General features: G+C 37.6%; 1 protein-coding gene across 2 annotated transcripts in view; it reads right to left on the bottom strand.

The window, feature by feature from the left end:
* The window catches only part of LOC134755900 (delta and Notch-like epidermal growth factor-related receptor), a 49,796-nt gene extending 38,668 nt beyond the window's left edge, over window positions 1–11,128 (bottom strand). The window contains exon 1 of one of the 2 annotated variants that reach the window (XM_063692568.1): window positions 10,447–11,128. In XM_063692568.1, coding sequence (XP_063548638.1) covers window positions 10,447–11,029 — 583 coding nt within the window. In that variant the 5' untranslated portion in view covers window positions 11,030–11,128. The remainder of the gene's footprint in view (window positions 1–10,446) is intronic. The other variant, XM_063692567.1, reaches the window with a different exon arrangement.
* Between the last annotated feature and the right edge of the window lie 8,534 nt (window positions 11,129–19,662).

Below are 19,662 nucleotides of genomic sequence, written 5' to 3'. Positions count from 1 at the left end.
ACATTTACCCTAGTGATTTACCACTAAGACTTATCATAACTGGGAAAATCCGACACAAGGAGGCCAACTCAAACTTACATTTAGACCTCAAAAAGATTTATCAGACCTCAAGAAAGATTCGAGTGGCGAGTGTAGGCGAATTGTATATGGGTTTATGAAGAAATATCTATCTATTCATTACCGCGCTCTGAAAAATCTAAGAAATACAAATTACAAATTTCTGCTCACGCATGTTTAGGTATATTAGGTCCGTAGGTACGTAGGTCCCCAGACCCAGATGAAATGAGGGTACTATTGTGCCGATAATAATGACCCGTCATACAGAATAATTCGAAGCCATTTCATCAGCCCGCCTGGAGTTCACTTATCATTCTCACGCGTAATTTAATTCATTTATATATTAATTTCATTTTATCCTCCATTAAATTCCGGATATTATCAGTCTCGACAATTTATTACTAGAATAAACGATTAAGCACGCCAATGGGGTTGGCCGGTCGAAATATTGAGCTGATGGCGCCAGCATAGCTTGCCCTGTCAATCCCTAGAATTGTGTCAAATTTTGTTTCTTTAATGCCCTGGATGCCAGCCCTTTAAGCCAAATCTCATAGAAAAAGGGGCAAGCTATGATGGCGCCATCTCTGCAAACCTTTGACAGTTGCCAACCCCATTAATATAGTTCCGCCGTCAAACCCCGTTTTAAGTGAAACTAGTTTTTTAATACAGTTGCTCAAAAAGTGCTACTTTTCGTGGCTGTTTAGCGTGCGGAAAGTTGGTTTTCGCGAACTAGTGCTTTTTACTTTTCCAATTTTTTTAAATTTTTACTTTCCAATTCATGACTACTTATTGATGAGTGTTAATATTAGTTTCCTTTAAATGTCGTAATCAAGACAAAAACCTGCTGTTAATGTAAGAATACGAAAAATATGCATATTTCATATTTTATTACTTACCTCTTCATCATTATAAGTATTAACACATTTATTTTTTAATGTTGAAAAACCGTTCTTAATAAGTTGTCTGAATGGAACGGATAGCCTGTCAAAGAAGAGGCGTATTTTCTTACTGCAAGAATGTTTTAAGTTTCCAAAGGCAACATTCGATATTTTTTTTATAAATATACGATACACAAATAATCGTAAATAACGATATTTAGGTAATAATAGTACAATGTTTTAATATTTACAATTGTTTCTGTCTTATAGAACATGCATTTGAAAAAAAAACTCATTGAAGTGGGTTCAATGATAATAACAAAATCTATTCTAGTCAAATAAAAGCTAGAAAAACACCTCTTCATAATGTCAATGATGTCACAGAATTAATAATATAAAAGTTTCGAATTCCATACCTTACTTGTTGCTTTTCTTATTTTTTCGCAACTGTATTAAAAAACGTCGTTCGATACACGTGCGGATATGTCATTCTTCACTCGTCCCGAGTCAAGATATCTCGGTACTCGTGAAGTAATGATATACTTTCCGCACTAGCATCGAAATGTACTATTCTGTATCTTCTCGGCGAAAACACATTTTCACTAGTTAAAACTAGTTTTTCGTAACGCCTCAGTGAAAACTAGTTTAAACTGGGATTTTTCAGTAAAACTCACAACTAGTTTTCACTAATTGTCATAATAAATTGTAGTTAAAACTAGACTATATAATGTTAATTTAGAAAAAAAAGTTTTCTTTTTGTATTGTTTCGCTTATAGGCCAAGCAATAAGAAGGTATAGAGAGAAATGCTAGGAACACAATTTTTTACTTCTGACTAGTTAGGAGATGAACATATCAAAAGTCCCCGACCGTAACCCTGGTGCTGGGGGCAGGGGGGAGGGGAGAGGGAGGTTTGAAGGTTAAATTTTTCGGTTTTTCGATTATATCTCGGAAACTATGCGTCTGAGCGACATGGCCACTTACACAAAATGAAATAGTTATTTGTTATACAAGGGTGCAAAGTTGTATTTTACCCGCGAGTGTAGAATTGAAACACGAGCAAGCGAAAGGATTCTATATGTGAACCAAGAGCGAAGCGAGTGGTTCTAAAATAGAATCCTGAGCGTAACGAGTGTTTCATCACACGAGAAGTAAAATACATTTGCGCCCGTGTGTAACACAAAACTTTTCACCTCACTATAGCGAGGAAAGTGCAACATCCACAGGCGTTAGATCATCTTCATCACTGGAATCACTCATTTCTTTACGATATTATAACCGAAAACTCTGGAAGTTGTGTATTTTTACGCGAGTCGGTGAGAAAAGGTTTTAAGTAAAAAAATTGTTGACAATGTTGACATTTCTGATGTATGAAATGTCAACGATGCGTTTTGAAATTGCATCGACTCAACTTGTGCGTTCAGAATTATATTTAACATCATTATAAAAAAACAAACGTTTCTTATGGAATTTTAAGGTTTATGACTTAAAATCATTAAATAAAGCTAAATTTGGTATTTTTTATTAGATTCTCAAACCATTTATTTAATGATAATTAATATCGAACGAACCATTATCATGAGCGTTTTACGTTTTGTTATCTGTCAAGCTACTTAAACACGCTCCATCCAAGGTCAAATTACTTTCCCCACTAGTGGATAAAACGCGTTTTTCCCCGCTTGTATTGAAGGACAAACGACAACTTTGATTTTTGTTTTGTACAATAAAGTGATTTACTACTACTACTACTACAACTTTCCGAGCTAGTGAGGGGAAAAGTAATTTAATTTGTTACAAGTTCTATTAGGTCAAGTTTTTTGATATCTTGTATAGTTTTTGAGATATCCGCTCTTGAAGCTTTATTTAGGGCTCTCATTTTTATCTTGATTATCTATATCAGTGAGGCTGCTAGGCCGGGTTTGGTTAGGTTTTCGTATAAATCGGGGGTACTGAATTCAATGAATAACATAAATTATCAACATTGACCTCATATGTCAAAAACCGTCCAGTCGTCTGGGCTGTAGGGCGTGCCAAATATTATACATACCCACGCTCGAAACACATTACCCTTCTTCTGATGCAGTCGGGTAAAAACACGTTTCCAGTAAAAAAAATAGTATAAAATGGTGTCTTTACCCGACTGCATCAGAAGGAGTGTAATGTGTTTCGAGCGTAGGTATGTATATATGTCCATTTATTTGGCACGCCCTACAGCCTAAACGGTTGGACGGTTTTAGATATATGAGGTGTGGTTGAATTCGAGAGAATTATGGTAGTGACAAAGGCTATATAAATTTTGAAAATGGCGCCCGCTAATGAAAAAAGGGAGGGGGGATTGTTTTTTTTTCTTACTATAGCAATAAGGGTACCAAATGAAAGCTAGTGAAAAGACCATTCCAAAAATATATGTTCATTTCAAAAACAGTCAGGTTTTTTATTTGTTTTAATAATAGTTGCAGTTTAATGTAACAGAAAATTATACTGTTATTCAACTTGATGTACTTTTTTTTTATTTTTGGATATATCTGGTTAATTATTTTTTAACATTATAAAGAGGATATTCACAGTCACTTGGTATGTATTTTAGAATAATCTATTCAGTAATTTTCAATTTAGAGCAGTTCAAAGTCAACTGTGGATTGTGAAAATTTTGAACGTTTTCTAATAATTTGTTAGACCACGTAGTGAAAATGTTACAGTATGTTATATATTTATGATCTACTCACAAAGCCCTTTCATTTGGTACCCCACATGGTATGTTTAAAAGAAAAAAGTAAAAAACTTTGTACTGCCAACTTTATGACGTCACAGCAACTACTCCCACCACTTTCGCGCTTGTCATCTCATATATTTGTATTCAGTACATCATACTGAATGTACTGATACCAAATATATCCATGTCTGCGACGACATGAGCGAAAAGTAACCTAAAGCCTGTTCCGCCAAGCTACTAACAGAGATGTGAATGCATTCGATCTCATTTAAATGGTAAATTTGGCTAAAATCATACAGTAACACTGCTAACTAGTAATCTCCTAAGGTATCTGACTATTCAGACAAAACTTACCTTGATTTTTTTTAACAAAAACACCACAAAACTTTAACGGCATACAGCCAGGCGTCCTCTGTATAGCGCGGATTGCTTGGACCTAATTGAATCTCGTTGGCGGTCAGTCTCTTACGGCGCATGCATACATTCACACTACTGTTACATACAACGATGTATAGGCGCTTACCCGCTTTAGGCGGCCTACCCGCTTTTGGCCTGGTTACCCTACGCTCCGCTACGAATACGAGTTAGAAACTATTAAATCTACAGAGACTATTCTAGCCTAGTATTGTAGCTAATTCAGTCTACTAGTCTAATACTACTCCTTTAGGGTTATAATCGCCTAAATCTAAAAAAAAACTAAGTTTTTGCGTTTTTTTTTTTCGATTTTTGACAAAGTTGCGTTCGGCGCTCGAGGTCTCAAACTTGGATTATTCATTAGGCCATCATAAACAAGTACCCAAAAAATCAGAACTACCAGATTTGACGCAAACCTAATGTATAAAGTTACTGTAATATCTGTAAGGTTACCTAAAGTATTCGGTAAATGCCATTCTACATATGATACGATACGAGTAATTAGGAGCCAAATATAATTGGCTTTCGTCTGAAAAGTCTAAAAGTTATCTGTTTCGTAAAGGCCCAGCCGGGGTCGCAATGTAAATAAAATTATGGATCAAACGCGTATCATCGTAAGTAAAGGGTTAAAAGGGTTCTTATTATTGAATGATCTTGCTACCCTATTTCTATTTCACAATACACTTATGATCAGAAATTGAGAATAAGTGGGCAATCCTTTCTGAACCAGCTCATAAATAAATTTGGAGCCGAAGTCGAGGGCCAAAGGTGGTACGAAAGTACCACAAAAAATATTTACAATGCATGTGCTCGAAAAGTGCGTTTCCTACGGAGCCATATCATGCGGAAAGTACTACTTTTCCGCACTAGTGCTTTTTGTTTTCAATTTTTTTTTTACAGTACATATGGTGCTACTTTCTCGCACTAGTGCGGAAATGAGCACTTTTCCGCACTAGTGCTTTTTGTTTTCAATTTTTTAATAATTAAACTTATTTGTCATGATATGTTTTTTTATTTACTCGCACAATGCATAGTAAAACATTGTATGATACACGTGCGTAAAGATGATTTCCGCACTTGCATAAATAGCTATTATAGTTTATTAATAAGTAGATACTAGGCTCTCCGAAACATGTCGCGCGAGGCGCGAGTGACTAAAAAATACGTGAGTGAAACCGTAAAATTAGCTTAAAGTTAGTAGGTTTTTTTTTTTATACCACGTCGGTGGCAATCAAGCATACGGCCCGCCTGATGGTAAGCAGTTACCGTAGCCTATGAACGCCTGCAACACCGGAGATATTACACGCGCGTTGCCGACCCTTTAAAAACCTGTACACTCCTTTTTTGAAGAACCCCATACTGTAGCCCCTCGGGAAAACCTCGGCAGGGAGCTCATTCCACAGCCGAAGCGTACGCGGGAGGAAATTCCTCTTAAACCGCACAGTACGCGACCATTTAGGTGCTAGGGTGTGAGGATGAACACCCTGCCGATGGCGAGCGGTGCGGTGATAGAAAGCGGCCGTTGGCATCATGTCAAACAATTCTTCAGAGCACAGCCCATTGTACAAGCGGTAGAACACACACAAGGAGGCGAAGTCTCTCCTTAGACTTAAAGGTTCGATACCGCTTGTGAGTTTGGGATCGTCGACGATTCGTACAGCGCGCCTTTGGACTGAGTCGAAGGGTCCAAGCTGGCATCCAGGTGCTCCTGCCCAAAGGTGACAGCAGTACTCCATATGGGGTCTGACTTGCGATTTATATAGCAGCACTCTTTGCCCCGGAGTAAAGTATCGCCGTGCTTTATTGAGCACACCGAGTTTTTTGGATGCCAGATCAGCCTTCCCTTCCAGGTGGCTACGGAATTGGACGTCACTGGAGATGTCGACACCGAGGATCCCAATACTCCCTGACATGGTAAGGGCTGTGCCTTCGAACTGTGGGACCACAGTAAATGGGGTTTTCTTAGCGGTAAACGCGCAAACTTGTGTCTTGGTGGGGTTGAATCGCACTAAATTGTCCCGGCCCCACACCGAAACTCTGGATAGAGTGCCCTCAATATCCGACACAAGCTTTTCACGACTCTCTAGCACCACGGAACGAGGGATGTTGGCACGGCCTGCGTAATAGGCATCCCCAGTACTGTCGTCTGCATAGCAATGAATGTCGTCGATAGACAACATGTCATTGATGTGCAGCAAAAACAGCGTTGGGGATAGCACAGAGCCTTGCGGAACGCCAGCGTTAATGTCCATGTATGTATCACGATAGTTTAAATTCGAGAATATATATTTTTTATTTTTTCTAATATGATGGAAATATCCATAATTATGCAAAAATCAAGTCGCTTAGTACTAAATAAATTAAATATAATTTTTATTTATTCTATATAATACGCACAAAATATTTATTAGTTATTTATTGTATAATTAATAAATAATTCGCCATACTTTACGAGTGAAGTCGTTGCATAATGATGTAAATTAGAGTTATTTTGTGTTCGAATTTTGAAAATTTAATATGCACAAAAAGTAACATTTGTATTAAATTACATACTAGACCTGCTGGCATGAGTTGCGTTCTCCAGCACGACTCCATACCTCTAGCGCGACTTAAAGTATGGACTGGCGCGCGAGAGCGCAACTCATGCCGTCTACGTCTGATACACATTTATTATCCCGCGTAAATCAATATATTCTCAGTAAAATCCTCCAGAATACAGTTTGAAAGTCAATCGTTTTCGTAATAGGGGATATTACTGCAATGTTCTGCCACCAGAGTGCATGTACGGTCAGCTGCAGAGAAGAGGTACCACCATATAAATTTATATGCAGGGGTTTTCTCTGTAGCTGACTGTACTAGCCTTTTTAGTAAACCATAGAGTAACTTTTACATACTGTACCTTTAACAGGTTTTTGACAAGTTTTCAGAGATAATAAAATATGACATTGATGCATCAAGGCGGTTTGTTTACAGAGGACCTACCGGGAAACGCGCTTCTTCTTTATCGCTCGAATTAGCAAGTGACAGAGATGTTAGATAACGAAATTTCGATTTTCTTGTTTCGCGATAGACCCTCAGATTGTGGTAGTGGCGCCCCCTTCGCAGAGTTTCGCGTAATATTCCCTATTGGCGCATAACAGCGAACCCGCGAATTCAAATTTTAAATATGAAAATTCTGTTTATTTTTTTTCGCAACTACTTTCGATTTCACGCTGTACTGTTGTTGAAAATTGACAGTCTTAAAAATAAATATCAATCACCTCCAAAAGTACCTTTAATTCCAAGGACAATTTTATTTATTTATTTATTTGTTCAATTATAAGCTTATCTACGGTTTCAATATAATCTGAACGCGTTTTATCAGCGGATTGAGCCCTCGCTAAAAACTGCGTGCGAGTGACATCATCGGAAACCCTTAAGCTTAAATTATAAACTTCTTGAATTATTTAAAACAGAAATTGTTTTTTATGTTCTAAAAAGGTAATCATCACTTCTTCGTCGTCTTTCATTTTGTAATGAGTCAATTAATAAAAAGGTATGCGTAATTTGCGTAAAGTTATAAAATGAGAGTTTTGTTATATAAGTAAAACAAAATCAAAGCGACGAGGTTGACGAATTTTGCGGGCGAGTTAAACTACAAATATGGCGGGTTGGTATTTCCATCACCATGCAAAGAAGGGTTAGATTTCATTGCACAAAACTAATGAGCATCTACCTATAGTTCTTGGCTTAGCTGACGACTATATTAAGGCAGACTGCAGTATACATATTAAGTTAAATAATAAATACGTATTTTAAGACAATCTTCCACAGAACGACATTGCCCCAAACTAAGCAAGGTTGATACTATGGGTACATTGAGTACCTAGCTACTAAGTACTAGGCAACGATACGTACAGCCAGTCAGCAATGTTATTCGCTTAGCACCTTTGCATACAAATTTCTATGCAGAGAGGGGGTACCTTTTCTCTGTAGCTGACTAGATTCTAGGTACACGTAGGTAAGTAGGTACTTGTAGATAAAGTTTTTTTTACATTCGTACTTTTTTAATAATAATTCGAGGACAGGCGGACAAAAAGGACATGGCGGGCAAAACAATTTCCCCGCAATCTCATTTTTAACGTTAGAGCGAGGAAACATGTTGCGTTTGGAGGTAATGCACCTGGCGCCCACGCAATGTATATATGCTAGAGCGACCCACCCCACGTGCACCGGAACCGGTGTATTTATTTACTTATTCGTTTTCCGTGCAAAAATTAAGAACCGGGCCTTCTTTGGCGCAGGTACCTTATGAAGTTAATAATTAATATGATTATGATTAAGATTATAGTTTCTAAGTCGATAACACCACCTTGAGGGGTTTATTATTTATTTTATTTTATTTATTTATTTATTACAATTATGGTTAAACGGCATTAAAGCAAATACCAATGCGCCGAGAAACTTAACCTAACAGAATATTTCATTTCAAGAAAAATATAATACAAAAGTAGGTACAAGATACAAAATACATAGGAAGAAACAGAAATAACACATCACATAACATAGTATTATACACCGACTGTGGAAGGCCTATCATCGATCGTCTCACAATACTTCAGACACTCACGGTACTCAGTCGTCCATCGTATTTTCTTATACAAAAATCTAAGAAAAGCCTTTTAATCTTCTCTAGAAGTAAAGCGTAAGTCGACTCATACGGGATCCACACAATTGACGAGGTCTCCAACTTGCTTCTCACCATTGCGTTAAAGACAAGCTTTATGGCCTCAACATCACGGAAGTCCTTGACGTTGCGGATTACGATCATTATCATTAAAGGACTTTCACTCTTCGATCAATTGTTAATTTCTTCTAGAATCCTAAAAACCCGTAGCTTTCGGGAGGTTGGGAAGTGAATGTTAATTAAATTTTAAGGTATATACTTACAGTACCACCGGGTTGTGTGACCCAGAATATCAATTGTGAAAATGTATAGATGTGACCCGTTGCTCTAATTTATTTTAGTGAAGGTGTCGGTTACACTTGTACATATTAAATACACGCAAACTTTTCATTTTCAAATGTGATTTAAATTGTGGCGCTATATAGTGGCTAATGAGTCCGTACCTTAGTTAGGTATAGGTAAATTAGGTAAGTTATAGGTACTTGGTACTAAATATTATGCCATGCATTCGGTATATTTATATTTTATACCGAATGCCAGCCGACGCTCCGTGACGAACATGTAATGGTGTAACAAAACGCAGGTCATGGTTATAGGTAATTAATGATTTTGGAATAACATTGGTAAATCACCCAATATAACACCGGAATTACCTCCTTTGGCCAACTTTTGTCTTTTTATAATCATGAAAAAAAAACAAGTACCTAAGTTTCACATAATAATTTAATTTTGATAAGTTACATCACGGCTACAAAGGACTACGCTGAGATCGAATACATAAAACATACAATTCGACAGAAGAAGGAAAGAAGAAAGGAAAGGGGGAAAAGCTTTTTTGCTTCAACGATTTAAGAGACTCGTTGAGCTCTGTTCATTACTTTCTTTTAAGGAAAAATCTTGTTCTTATTTATACGTGCTTCAAGATTGCGAACATTGTGAAAGGACATCAAAAGCAGATTTATGTTTATCTTTACATATCCCTAAAGTATCAAACCAAATATTATGTACGAAGATAATAACCTTCGTGTTTTTAGTATTTTCACAAAAAAAATGTAGTAAGCATTAAAATCAGGCTGTACCGCTTATTTAACCGACAAGCAGCTTCAAGATATATATGAATTTGATGATTATAGAGAATTGGTCAGTGGATACTCTAAAAATATAAGTTAAAAACTAGATACAGCAATAGCATAGCAGCTAAAAAATGTTCATTATTTATTATATAATTTTCGGTTGATGCACCAGATTTTTGATTAAAAAAACATGGTGACGCGTTGTTTTTATATAGATCGTGTGTTCCAGAAGTATTTTATTTGTCTGTTGTACAACAGCATGTACGGCAGAAGGTATATTGGACCGGCGATATAAATTTAATACGGACGGATAGATAGATAAATAGCGCATTTGAGCTCAAAGGGAATTTAATAAATTACTTTTAGGTAAAGATGATCGTTTCCACTGATAGCCATCGTACCTTCATCTACTAGGTCATCAAGGGACTCAATTTCGACTTTTTTAGTGTGTGATGTCAATGTCATGGGAGACTACTTTTTTGAGAAACGATGACGACGATGATGTCAAAGCCTTATTAGAAAATCGATTAATCAGTGATAAGCGCGATTTAAATATCAATATTTTTCTAGGAGTTATTGGAAAATGTATGAACTCGTGCTTAGTCACTAATTAATGTGTAAAGCCTCTCAGATATATGGCAAAAAACTTACCTTGACCGGTAGATTGAGCTCATGCGTCTCGTTGCCCCGCCAAAGCCGCGACTCCCGCGGCAACACGGGTAAATCACAATCTATGGCCCCGAGGCGCTCCTGCAGCCGGTCCGCGGAATGCACCCCCCCTACACTTGAACCAGTGTTTAACTTCGGCTTCCTTGCACTTTTTACTACGGCTTTTGTGCTCTCATATACTTGAGTCGTTGAATAGCTAGTCGTGGCCCGCAAGGCACTATTCGCTTTTGTTGTTTTACGTTTCGCTTTTGTAGTTGGAGATGCAGTAGTACTTGCTTCAGCCGGCTCTAATGGCTTCAAAGTTGTGTTTGTCGGTTTCACATGTACAGTTGTCTGAGAGGGCTGAGTGCTAGGCAACGTGCTTGGCGACGTGCTAGGCGACGTGGTATGCAACGTACTAGGCGACGTGCTAAGCAACGTGCTAGGGAACGTAACGTTTTCTGTCGGGTTAACAGTTGATTTACATAAACACACTCCTGCTAAAGATAATAATAATAGCGCGGCCAATAAACTGGGTGACATATGTGTTTGGACACGGGCACTGCATCTCCGGCCATCCATGATGATAAGAACTTTTTATTTTGCGTTTGTAAATTTGGCACAAGTAGATTATTCTCTAGTGGTTCTGCTTTCAAGGCTGTATTAATCCTGTTGACAAAGAAAGCAATATCATGAAAATTTGAATGAATCGTTCTATTGTTCGCAAAAATCTTATGATACGAAATTAATTTATAATTGGGTTAAAAACATCTTTTGTTCTAATGAAGGACTTTTAAATAAAAGGTGTAGGTATTTCAGGTGTTCCAAAATCCCAAGTGGCGCGATACACGAGTGGTCTCTTGGCGAAAACATTTATAATTGGACAGCTGTCGAGTCCTCGCCTAAAGAGTGCGACCCTCTACACCAGGAGTGCAGCTCCCGGATGAACTTGAGTTAGGTATCTCACTTCAACAATACCTTCAGTATAGGAAAATCCTCATTACTTAACCTACCTTGTAATTGTGTTGCGGGCGCTAATTTTTACTAAGGGTATAAACAAAGTTTACTTAGAATATATGCTTCACTTTTCAAATAAAAAATTACGGTAATTTAACAATATGACAAACGCTACTATCTAATAAGTAGTTATCTACTTTTTCTTCTAAAATATGTATACGTATGTAAGCATATACTATACATGAAAATAATAAGATACTTACGTAAGAATTCATACAGAGCTTTCTCAGTCACGTTTTAGCCGTTCATAAGAAGTTGCAAAACAATTCACATATTTACCTATATACTTAGTTGATAATCCTCAAACGAAAATTATGTTGTCATTTTCTTATTTCACAAGTTCAGCTAAGAAACGTGACTTTACAAAAACATTGGCTCGTTTGGAGTACGTAAACTTGTAATGGGGCAAGTTGGTGCCGTTAAAATGAGTAATTTGGATGGGATTAGGTAGTGTTTTGGCAAAAAGTTCGCGCGGCGCAGGGCGGGCGGCTCGATGCGCCGCAGCCTCCGCGACACTGAGGGCAGACTGCCCCGCGCCGCGCCCCGCTCCACCCGCCACCCTCGCCTGCACCCTCACGCCTGTATCTTTACTTAATTTTACTACATGCCTGAAATACAAACGAATTCCTGGACGTGTCAAGATTTAACGTGAGTTCCTATTTTTAACTTAAAGGATTTTATAAATAGCAATGCCTGCAATTAAGTTTTGCGAGTGTGTAGGTTGAGGTCTCAGTGGAGTCGATGGTTCATTGTAGGGTCAGCGTGATGCGACTGACAAACGACCTCCGTCTCGGGGGGCTTCACGGCGGGACCGGCCTGTAAACATCGTCTGCGCTACCTGCCCGCTGCCCACCGGGTATTTATTGCGTTACATTCCTCGGATACCGCGCCTAACATAATCCAATATTATGTGGGCAGCCGGCAGATTGAAAATATTTTTCTGCTAACGCTGCCACTCAAAAAACCTCGCTGAAGTGAGCATTGTTGGACGTATAGAGTATAAATATGAAGTGCGCCGGTTTGCCGTACATGTACGTACGTACGTGTCCATACAATTAAGTAATTTGGCCAAGCCCGCAGCCACAACTGCGGCAGCAGTGTTCCGTGAGTAGGTAATCTATCTACTATCGTACAGTCATCTACAATAATATGTTACTCTTCGAAGGCCGCAAAAATACCTGACATGGTCTTATTTGTAGAGCCTGAGCGTGTCTCATATTTTTGCGGCATTTGAAGAGTAACATATTATTGCAGGTGACTGTACGCATCGTTATGACGCATTAAAGTTTAGGCATATCTCAAACACTATGAAATGATAAAGCTGATTAAATAGATAAAGCTTTTATCATTGCTTAAGGTATTTCGAACAGGTTAAATTTATGACTCATTTTGTACCTTGTCACAGTGACAATAGTATGAGGTCTCTAGCATACATTAAGAGGATAGGGGACAATCGATTCTCCGCACAAACGTAGTCCTTACTTTCCTCCCTAGATATTGACATAATGGAAAATATTTTTACACAATTTGATATATTTTAATCATAGCTATGCCTTGTATGAAACCTGGTTTTCGCCCCTAACTCTTATAATAATATAATATAATCTGGGGGAACGTGGTTAAAGAACCCATCATCACCGAAGGCGACGGTGGACTTCGCGGCTATCTCTGCTGCCGCGGCGTCTAGGATGCACAGAGGGAGGCGTCATTTGATATCCGTGTCGTAGACACCGACTGACCCTCTTATATCTCACGTCCAGTACCATAAAATCTCTCTTTATATCTTCTTCTTTTAAATTTATGGCTTCAGCCCAGTGGGACTATTTCGCCAGTATCAAGGTATTAAGAGGTTTAAAAACGACAAAAATTGTACGGTTGTACAAGACAGTGTACGGTGACTTTGTTAGCTCTTGTAAATCGATAGCTAGACTTTACAAGAAGCACGTGGACTACCGGCCGTTGACACCAAGATGGTGGTTAAACGCGCTTCAAAATTAATTCTCCATTCACTGCACACTACCACATTAGTTTACTGTATAATAAGCTATCGATATTACACTTTAAACAATATTAATGAGCAAAAAACAAAGTAATTAATCACGATGCTAACTATCAAGATGGCGCTCGAACCGGAAGTCCTCTCTTTATATCTTTATTTACCAAACACCAAAATAACAACTATATACGTCAAAGTTGACAATAAAAATGACAACTTTGTATGTAAACCTCATGTTATTATAACCTATGATTGTTGTAGGAATGTGAAACCTATAGACTGGACACGACTCAAAATGAAAAGTCAGTTTTTGTCTCTTAACCTCTTAACCAAATAATATAATACTCACTAGGAGCTCTTAACTTCGTTTCTTACAATACCCCTTTACCGAAATGTTTAATAAGAGGTATATGAAAGTAGCAATAAGAAAAAATACATTTTATCTATATTGATTTGAGTTTGCCGCGGACGTAATGTGACGTTCAAAACGTCAGGCCAAAATGAAAAAGTAAGTGCATTCTATTAAATCCCGTTTCAGTATTAAATTATGCGACATTTAATTTATCGCCATTCTCTCGAATTCGGCTGATTGGTCACGGTTAGCCTAACATACTCCTTCTCGCTTTGCTCATCGTCGCCGTCTAGTTAAGTTGAGAATTCAACATTATGTTCCTAAAGGATAATTTCGCATGCATCGATCTCTGAGCTGCTACGTAGCATTAACAGCACGTGTTTGCGTTAGCTATTATACATTATGGCACTTGGTTTACTTAACTCGACAGTATAATTTGACTAATCAGATACTGCATGAACTGTCAATCATAGTCAAAATTTGAAATTATCAACACTATTAAATAAATATTAAATTAATGTATCTAGGATTTAGTAACTATGCACATATAAATTCCACGAACAAATTTACTAAATGACTTAAATATATTAAAAATCCCGTTCCAAATTTAAACTTATATCTATTCGAATAAGGTTGTTTTTTTAAGGTCAAGCATTGTAAAGTACAGAATTACCAAGTACTGATCCCCTAAGATCAGGCTGCAGTCAAAAAACTTTAGTTACATACTTTTATACTGTTTTGAAATAAGACTGCAGTCAACAGCGATAATATTCAAATAAATAGATAAATACATAGGCAGATTAAAAAATCTCTGTAGACCTCGAATTCTGCGCTCAAAAGATTTAACGAGATACAGGTACCATCTCTTAAGCCCCAATGATCTCCCATTGATATCGTTAAAGCCTATTTTGTGAACGCGATAGCATTGGTAAATTGTGCAATATAAGGGGGAATGTTAAAATGGTAAATAAAGGGCTACGATTTTCAATAGCAAATAACAAGAAATAGAGAATAGTTTTCTACACGAGAACGGTTTTTCAGCACTGTGTTAGAAAGTGGAAATATTAGGTAGAAGTACTAATGTACCTAGAATTTATATGCATTACGAAAGACGCTAAAAATGCAAAGGTCAAAATCCGGGTGTGAATTTTGTGAAATATTTTCCTTTGCGCTATATATCATCACACGCCGCCAAGCCGCATTACACGCGCAAACGTTGTCGATTGTGCGAAAATGCAATAATTATATCGCCATATCATTTACTCTGTTATTTGTTAGTCTTGATTACGATTTACAATAACGATATTTGGAATAAATTGTGTTTTGTGCTTAGCCGATTAATCCACCGGTGGCGGTGTATACATAGTGGAGTTATTGGAGGTACTGGTTGCACTAACGTTATAATGGAAGGGGTAACATGGTCCACAAAAGAGAGAGAAGAGAATAGATTAAGTCAAACATCAAAAGTCTGGATGACATCAAAAGAGTTGAATAAATCAAGTCTTTGTCTCGAGCTTGTGTTTGACTAAAATGCCCCAATACATAACATGGAGCAGCCGGTGGGATGCGAACCTACGCTCCCAAAGGGAATCTGATTTAGAATCAGTAATTGCAACTGCAACTGGGTTGAACGCTAAGAAGAGGGACCTCTATATTTTGAAAACAACGAACTACCCACCGCCGATCTAAACCAACAAAACATATAAGCCATATAAGGTGACACCTTGTATTATGGCCACATGTATATAAATAGATATACCTATACGGTCGTGATGATGATACAATCATTGCTTACATTCAAGTCTAATGTCACGAATTTTCGAATGTATGCCTGAAAAAAAATAGCCTACCTTAAAAATACCCTAACCTACTTATTAATATAATTGCACATAATATATACTATTACGTTAATATTTTTATGCCCGTAACCCTTAATACGATATAAATAGGGGACGTTTTATTAACATGAATTGCTTAAGTATGATTTAATTATGATACCATATGTTAGGAGTGACCTTTATTTACTTGCCTAATTGTGAACCCATGTATATACCTACGTCCCACTGCACGTGGCAATATAGGCAGCCACGTTAGCACAATGCAAATTGGGGATTTCACGTCACACACACTAATTAATGTACATATGTTATAAATATTGAATATATATTGTAAAACACTCAAGAGCGAATCTTACCAACAATAAGATGGATCGATTAGCCTCTGGTTTGAAGATTAAATCGAATCATTATTTGCCGCTACTGTACGTTTAAAATAAAACATGGTGCAATAAGGCACGTTAATAATTTCATCATATAAAAGGTTGAGATATTTATATTATGGCGGCTCAAAAGAGTCATAAGCATAAGTAAATTGGCGCAATATATTTAGATCTAAAAACCACCTCGCACGCAAGTAATATTTAATGAGACATCGCTTTTTATGGGGTAACTTACAAACATTACTTTTTACTTGCCCATTTTTGGAGATACGAGGGTTGATTCGTATGCACCACCCCTGACCTCTTTGCTGTCACTTGGTTATTAAAACCTTTTTGCTGTAGGTTTATAGACATTTAGAGGTTATTAAAAAAAATAAAACATTTTTAAATGTCGAACTATTATTGAGCTTACTGTAATTGTTGAGTCGTGGTTTTTTTGTATGAAAATGGATTTTGTTGAGCAGAGGGCGGTAATAAAATATCTACAAAAAAAAATATTTTACATCAACTCAAATCCATCAAGATATTGTGGCAACTGTAGGGGAGTGTGCAGTATCCTATTACATAGTGAAACGTTGGTGTCGAGAGTTTAAGTGCGGAAGATCAAGTTGTGAAAACCAACATGGCGGTGGACCACCTGTAACTTGCCTGTAACGGTTACTCCAGACGAAAACATTAATAAAGTTCACGATATGGTGTTACAAAACCGGCGAATACGTATCAGGCAAATTGTTGAAGAGACTGGCTTGTCATATCATGAATGCCGAAAGTCACGTGAAAGCCGTTTCGGCGTTGTACAATGCTCTGGTAAGAAGCCAATTAGAATGCAACGCTGCAATATGGGCTCCGCATGAGGCCAAATACAACATCATGATGGAAAGGATACAAAATAAGTTCACTAGGTACTTATACTGGAAACGGTACGGAGTGTATCCTTTCTATCCACTGATGTACCCTACACTATTTGTAATTGGCATGGTCGGTTACGACAAATTAGAAACCCGTAGGAATCTGGCGCTTACGTGTTACGTGCTTCGGATTCTCCGTGGTAGTGTCTGCAACCCCGACATTTTGTAAAAGATCAAGCTATGCGTGCCGGACAGGTACACCGAGCGGCGGCGAAAACCGCAGCTGTTGACAGAGCAAACCGGCAGGACAAACCTGCTCCGTAAGGCACCTCTCAGCCGTGCCTTGCACATACTGAATCTCGTGGTCGACAAAACAGACCTTTTTTATTGCCCTATGTGGGAATTATCAAAAACATTATTGTATGTATTGTGTATGTGTAATATAAAATATTGAAATTGAATTTAAATAATTGTGTAATCTATAAGAAAGGTAATATTGAAATATATGTAGGTAAATAGAAATTTTTGACTATTGTGTAATTAAATAGATTGGAATGATTGTGTAAATATATTGAAATTCAAATTGACATAATATAGTTAAGTAAGTAGTAATAAGGTTCATTTAAGGCACTAATGTATTAGGATTTACCTGTAAAAATAGTTGCTCTATTTAATAAATAAAATAAAATAAATAAATAAAATAAATAAATCATGTAGTGCAACAGATACTTACTAAAGAGTTGGGTATGAACAAGATCAGTGCAAGATGGGTGCCACGAATGTTGACCATTGATCAGAAAAGACACAGAGTATTGATTTGCTAGCGTCTGTTGGATATGTACCAAGCTAATAAAGATAATTTTCTCCATAGATACGTAATCATGGACGAGTCTTGGGTACATCACTATGATCCCGAAACTAAAATTCAAAGTAAGCAGTGGAAACACAGTGGTTCTCCGCCACCACGTAAATTTAAAGTGGCATCGTCTGCAGGAAAGGTTATGCTGTCTGTATTCTGGGATGCTCAAGGAATAATCCTGGCTGACTATTTGAAAAAGGGAGAGACTATTACAGGGGCCTATTATGCAAACTTAATTCTAAAATTGCGAGGGGCTATTAAAGAGAAACGCCGGGGCAAGTTGACAAGTGGCGTACTCTTCCACCAAGACAATGCTACCGTCCATACGTCCTGTGTCGCTAAGGCTGCCATACACCAAGCAGGCTTCGAATTGGTGGAGCACCCACCGTATTCGCCTGACTTGGCCCCCAGCGACTACAGGCTATTCTCAAAATTAAAGGAATTTTTACGTGGAAAATTTTTTTTGGATAATCAAGAGGTGATATCTGTTGTGGAGGAGTGGTTTTCAGAGGTCGGACATTTTTTTTTCAGGAGGCTATTGAAATGCTGGAGCACCGATGGAATAAGTGTATTAGTGTTGAGAGAGACTATGTAGAAAAATAAAAAATAAATCTTGAATGTAGTTTCATTGTAAGAGGGTTAGGGGTGGTGCATACGGATCAACCCTCGTAGCATGTACTTTTTTTTATACATATCGATGTATAAAAAAATTGGCTAGTCCGCCTATGTCATCCTTTGAAATTATACTAAGTATTTTTAGGGTTCCGTACCTCAAAAGGAAAAACGGAACCCTTATAGGATCACTTTGTTGTCCGTCCGTCCGTCGGTCTGTCAAGTCAAGACCCTTTATCTCGGCAACGCGTAAAGTATCGAGTTGAAATTAAAACCATACATGTACTCAGGTCTACAGTACCTTGAATCAAAATCAAATTTCGAAGTTAACATAAAAAAGATACAGCCGTTTTTACCGCAAAAATAGTATTTTATACAATCGTGATATAATAGAGAGCTTTTCAGTCGAGTACCGCGTTTAAGCAACGAAGCTTGCTGAGTTGCTTAAGTAAGGTACGAGATTGAAAAGCTTGATTATATCACTATTGTATACAATACTTTTTCTACGAGACAAAAAAATAATACTTTCAACTTACTAGTTGAAAGTATTATTTTTTATCATATAGGTAAACAAACCAAAAGTATACAGCTAAGATACGCGAGCTGCCGCAGCCCGCGATACCTTCATGCTCGTACGCGCCCCGGCCGCCGGGCTCGGCGTCCCCGGCGGGTTGGTCAACGACACCTCCTTGTAACTCATGAGGCCCTGGTACCTGCTCCTTGCTAAATTCAATTTTAAGACTGTTTTTTTCTCGATTTTGGCCACCGTAGCCTATGGATACTAATAAGCAACGGTAAGCGGTTTTCGTAGGGTATGGATGTTGCTATATGAAGGGTGTCACTTGCGCGTTTCTGACTTATGAAGCAGTTGTTTCTACTACAACATAAAATAAAATGTTTTTATTGGCCAACCAATCACAAAGCAGTGCGACGCAGCAGCGTGTTTAAGTAGGCTAATTTGCATTGAATCGAGGTAGACATCAAAGCTGTACTAAACGGCATAAAAGAAAATATTTAATTTCCTAAAAGATAGGTAAACCTATAACCTACAGTATATAGCATGGGCATGGGATTTATGTGAAATAAAACAAATATATTAACAGTCATGTATAGTTATAATATATAATCATTTACCCATAAATAAATACATTTTTAATATCCTCCTCTTTGACTAAATTGATGCTTACCTACTAATCGTAAGGACTACTGCCCGCACAGCATGGTTCCCCTATCACTAAGTCCGTCACTTTCGCACTCACATACTTGTTAGAACGTGACAGGCATGGTGATAAGCGTACCGTGCTACGACGCGA

Source organism: Cydia strobilella, chromosome 3 (assembly GCF_947568885.1).
Source record: "Cydia strobilella chromosome 3, ilCydStro3.1, whole genome shotgun sequence".
Taxonomy (NCBI): Eukaryota; Metazoa; Arthropoda; class Insecta; order Lepidoptera; family Tortricidae; genus Cydia; species Cydia strobilella.
The sequence above is the reverse complement of the archived record's forward strand: the minus strand, read 5'-3'. Positions and strand labels throughout refer to the sequence as shown.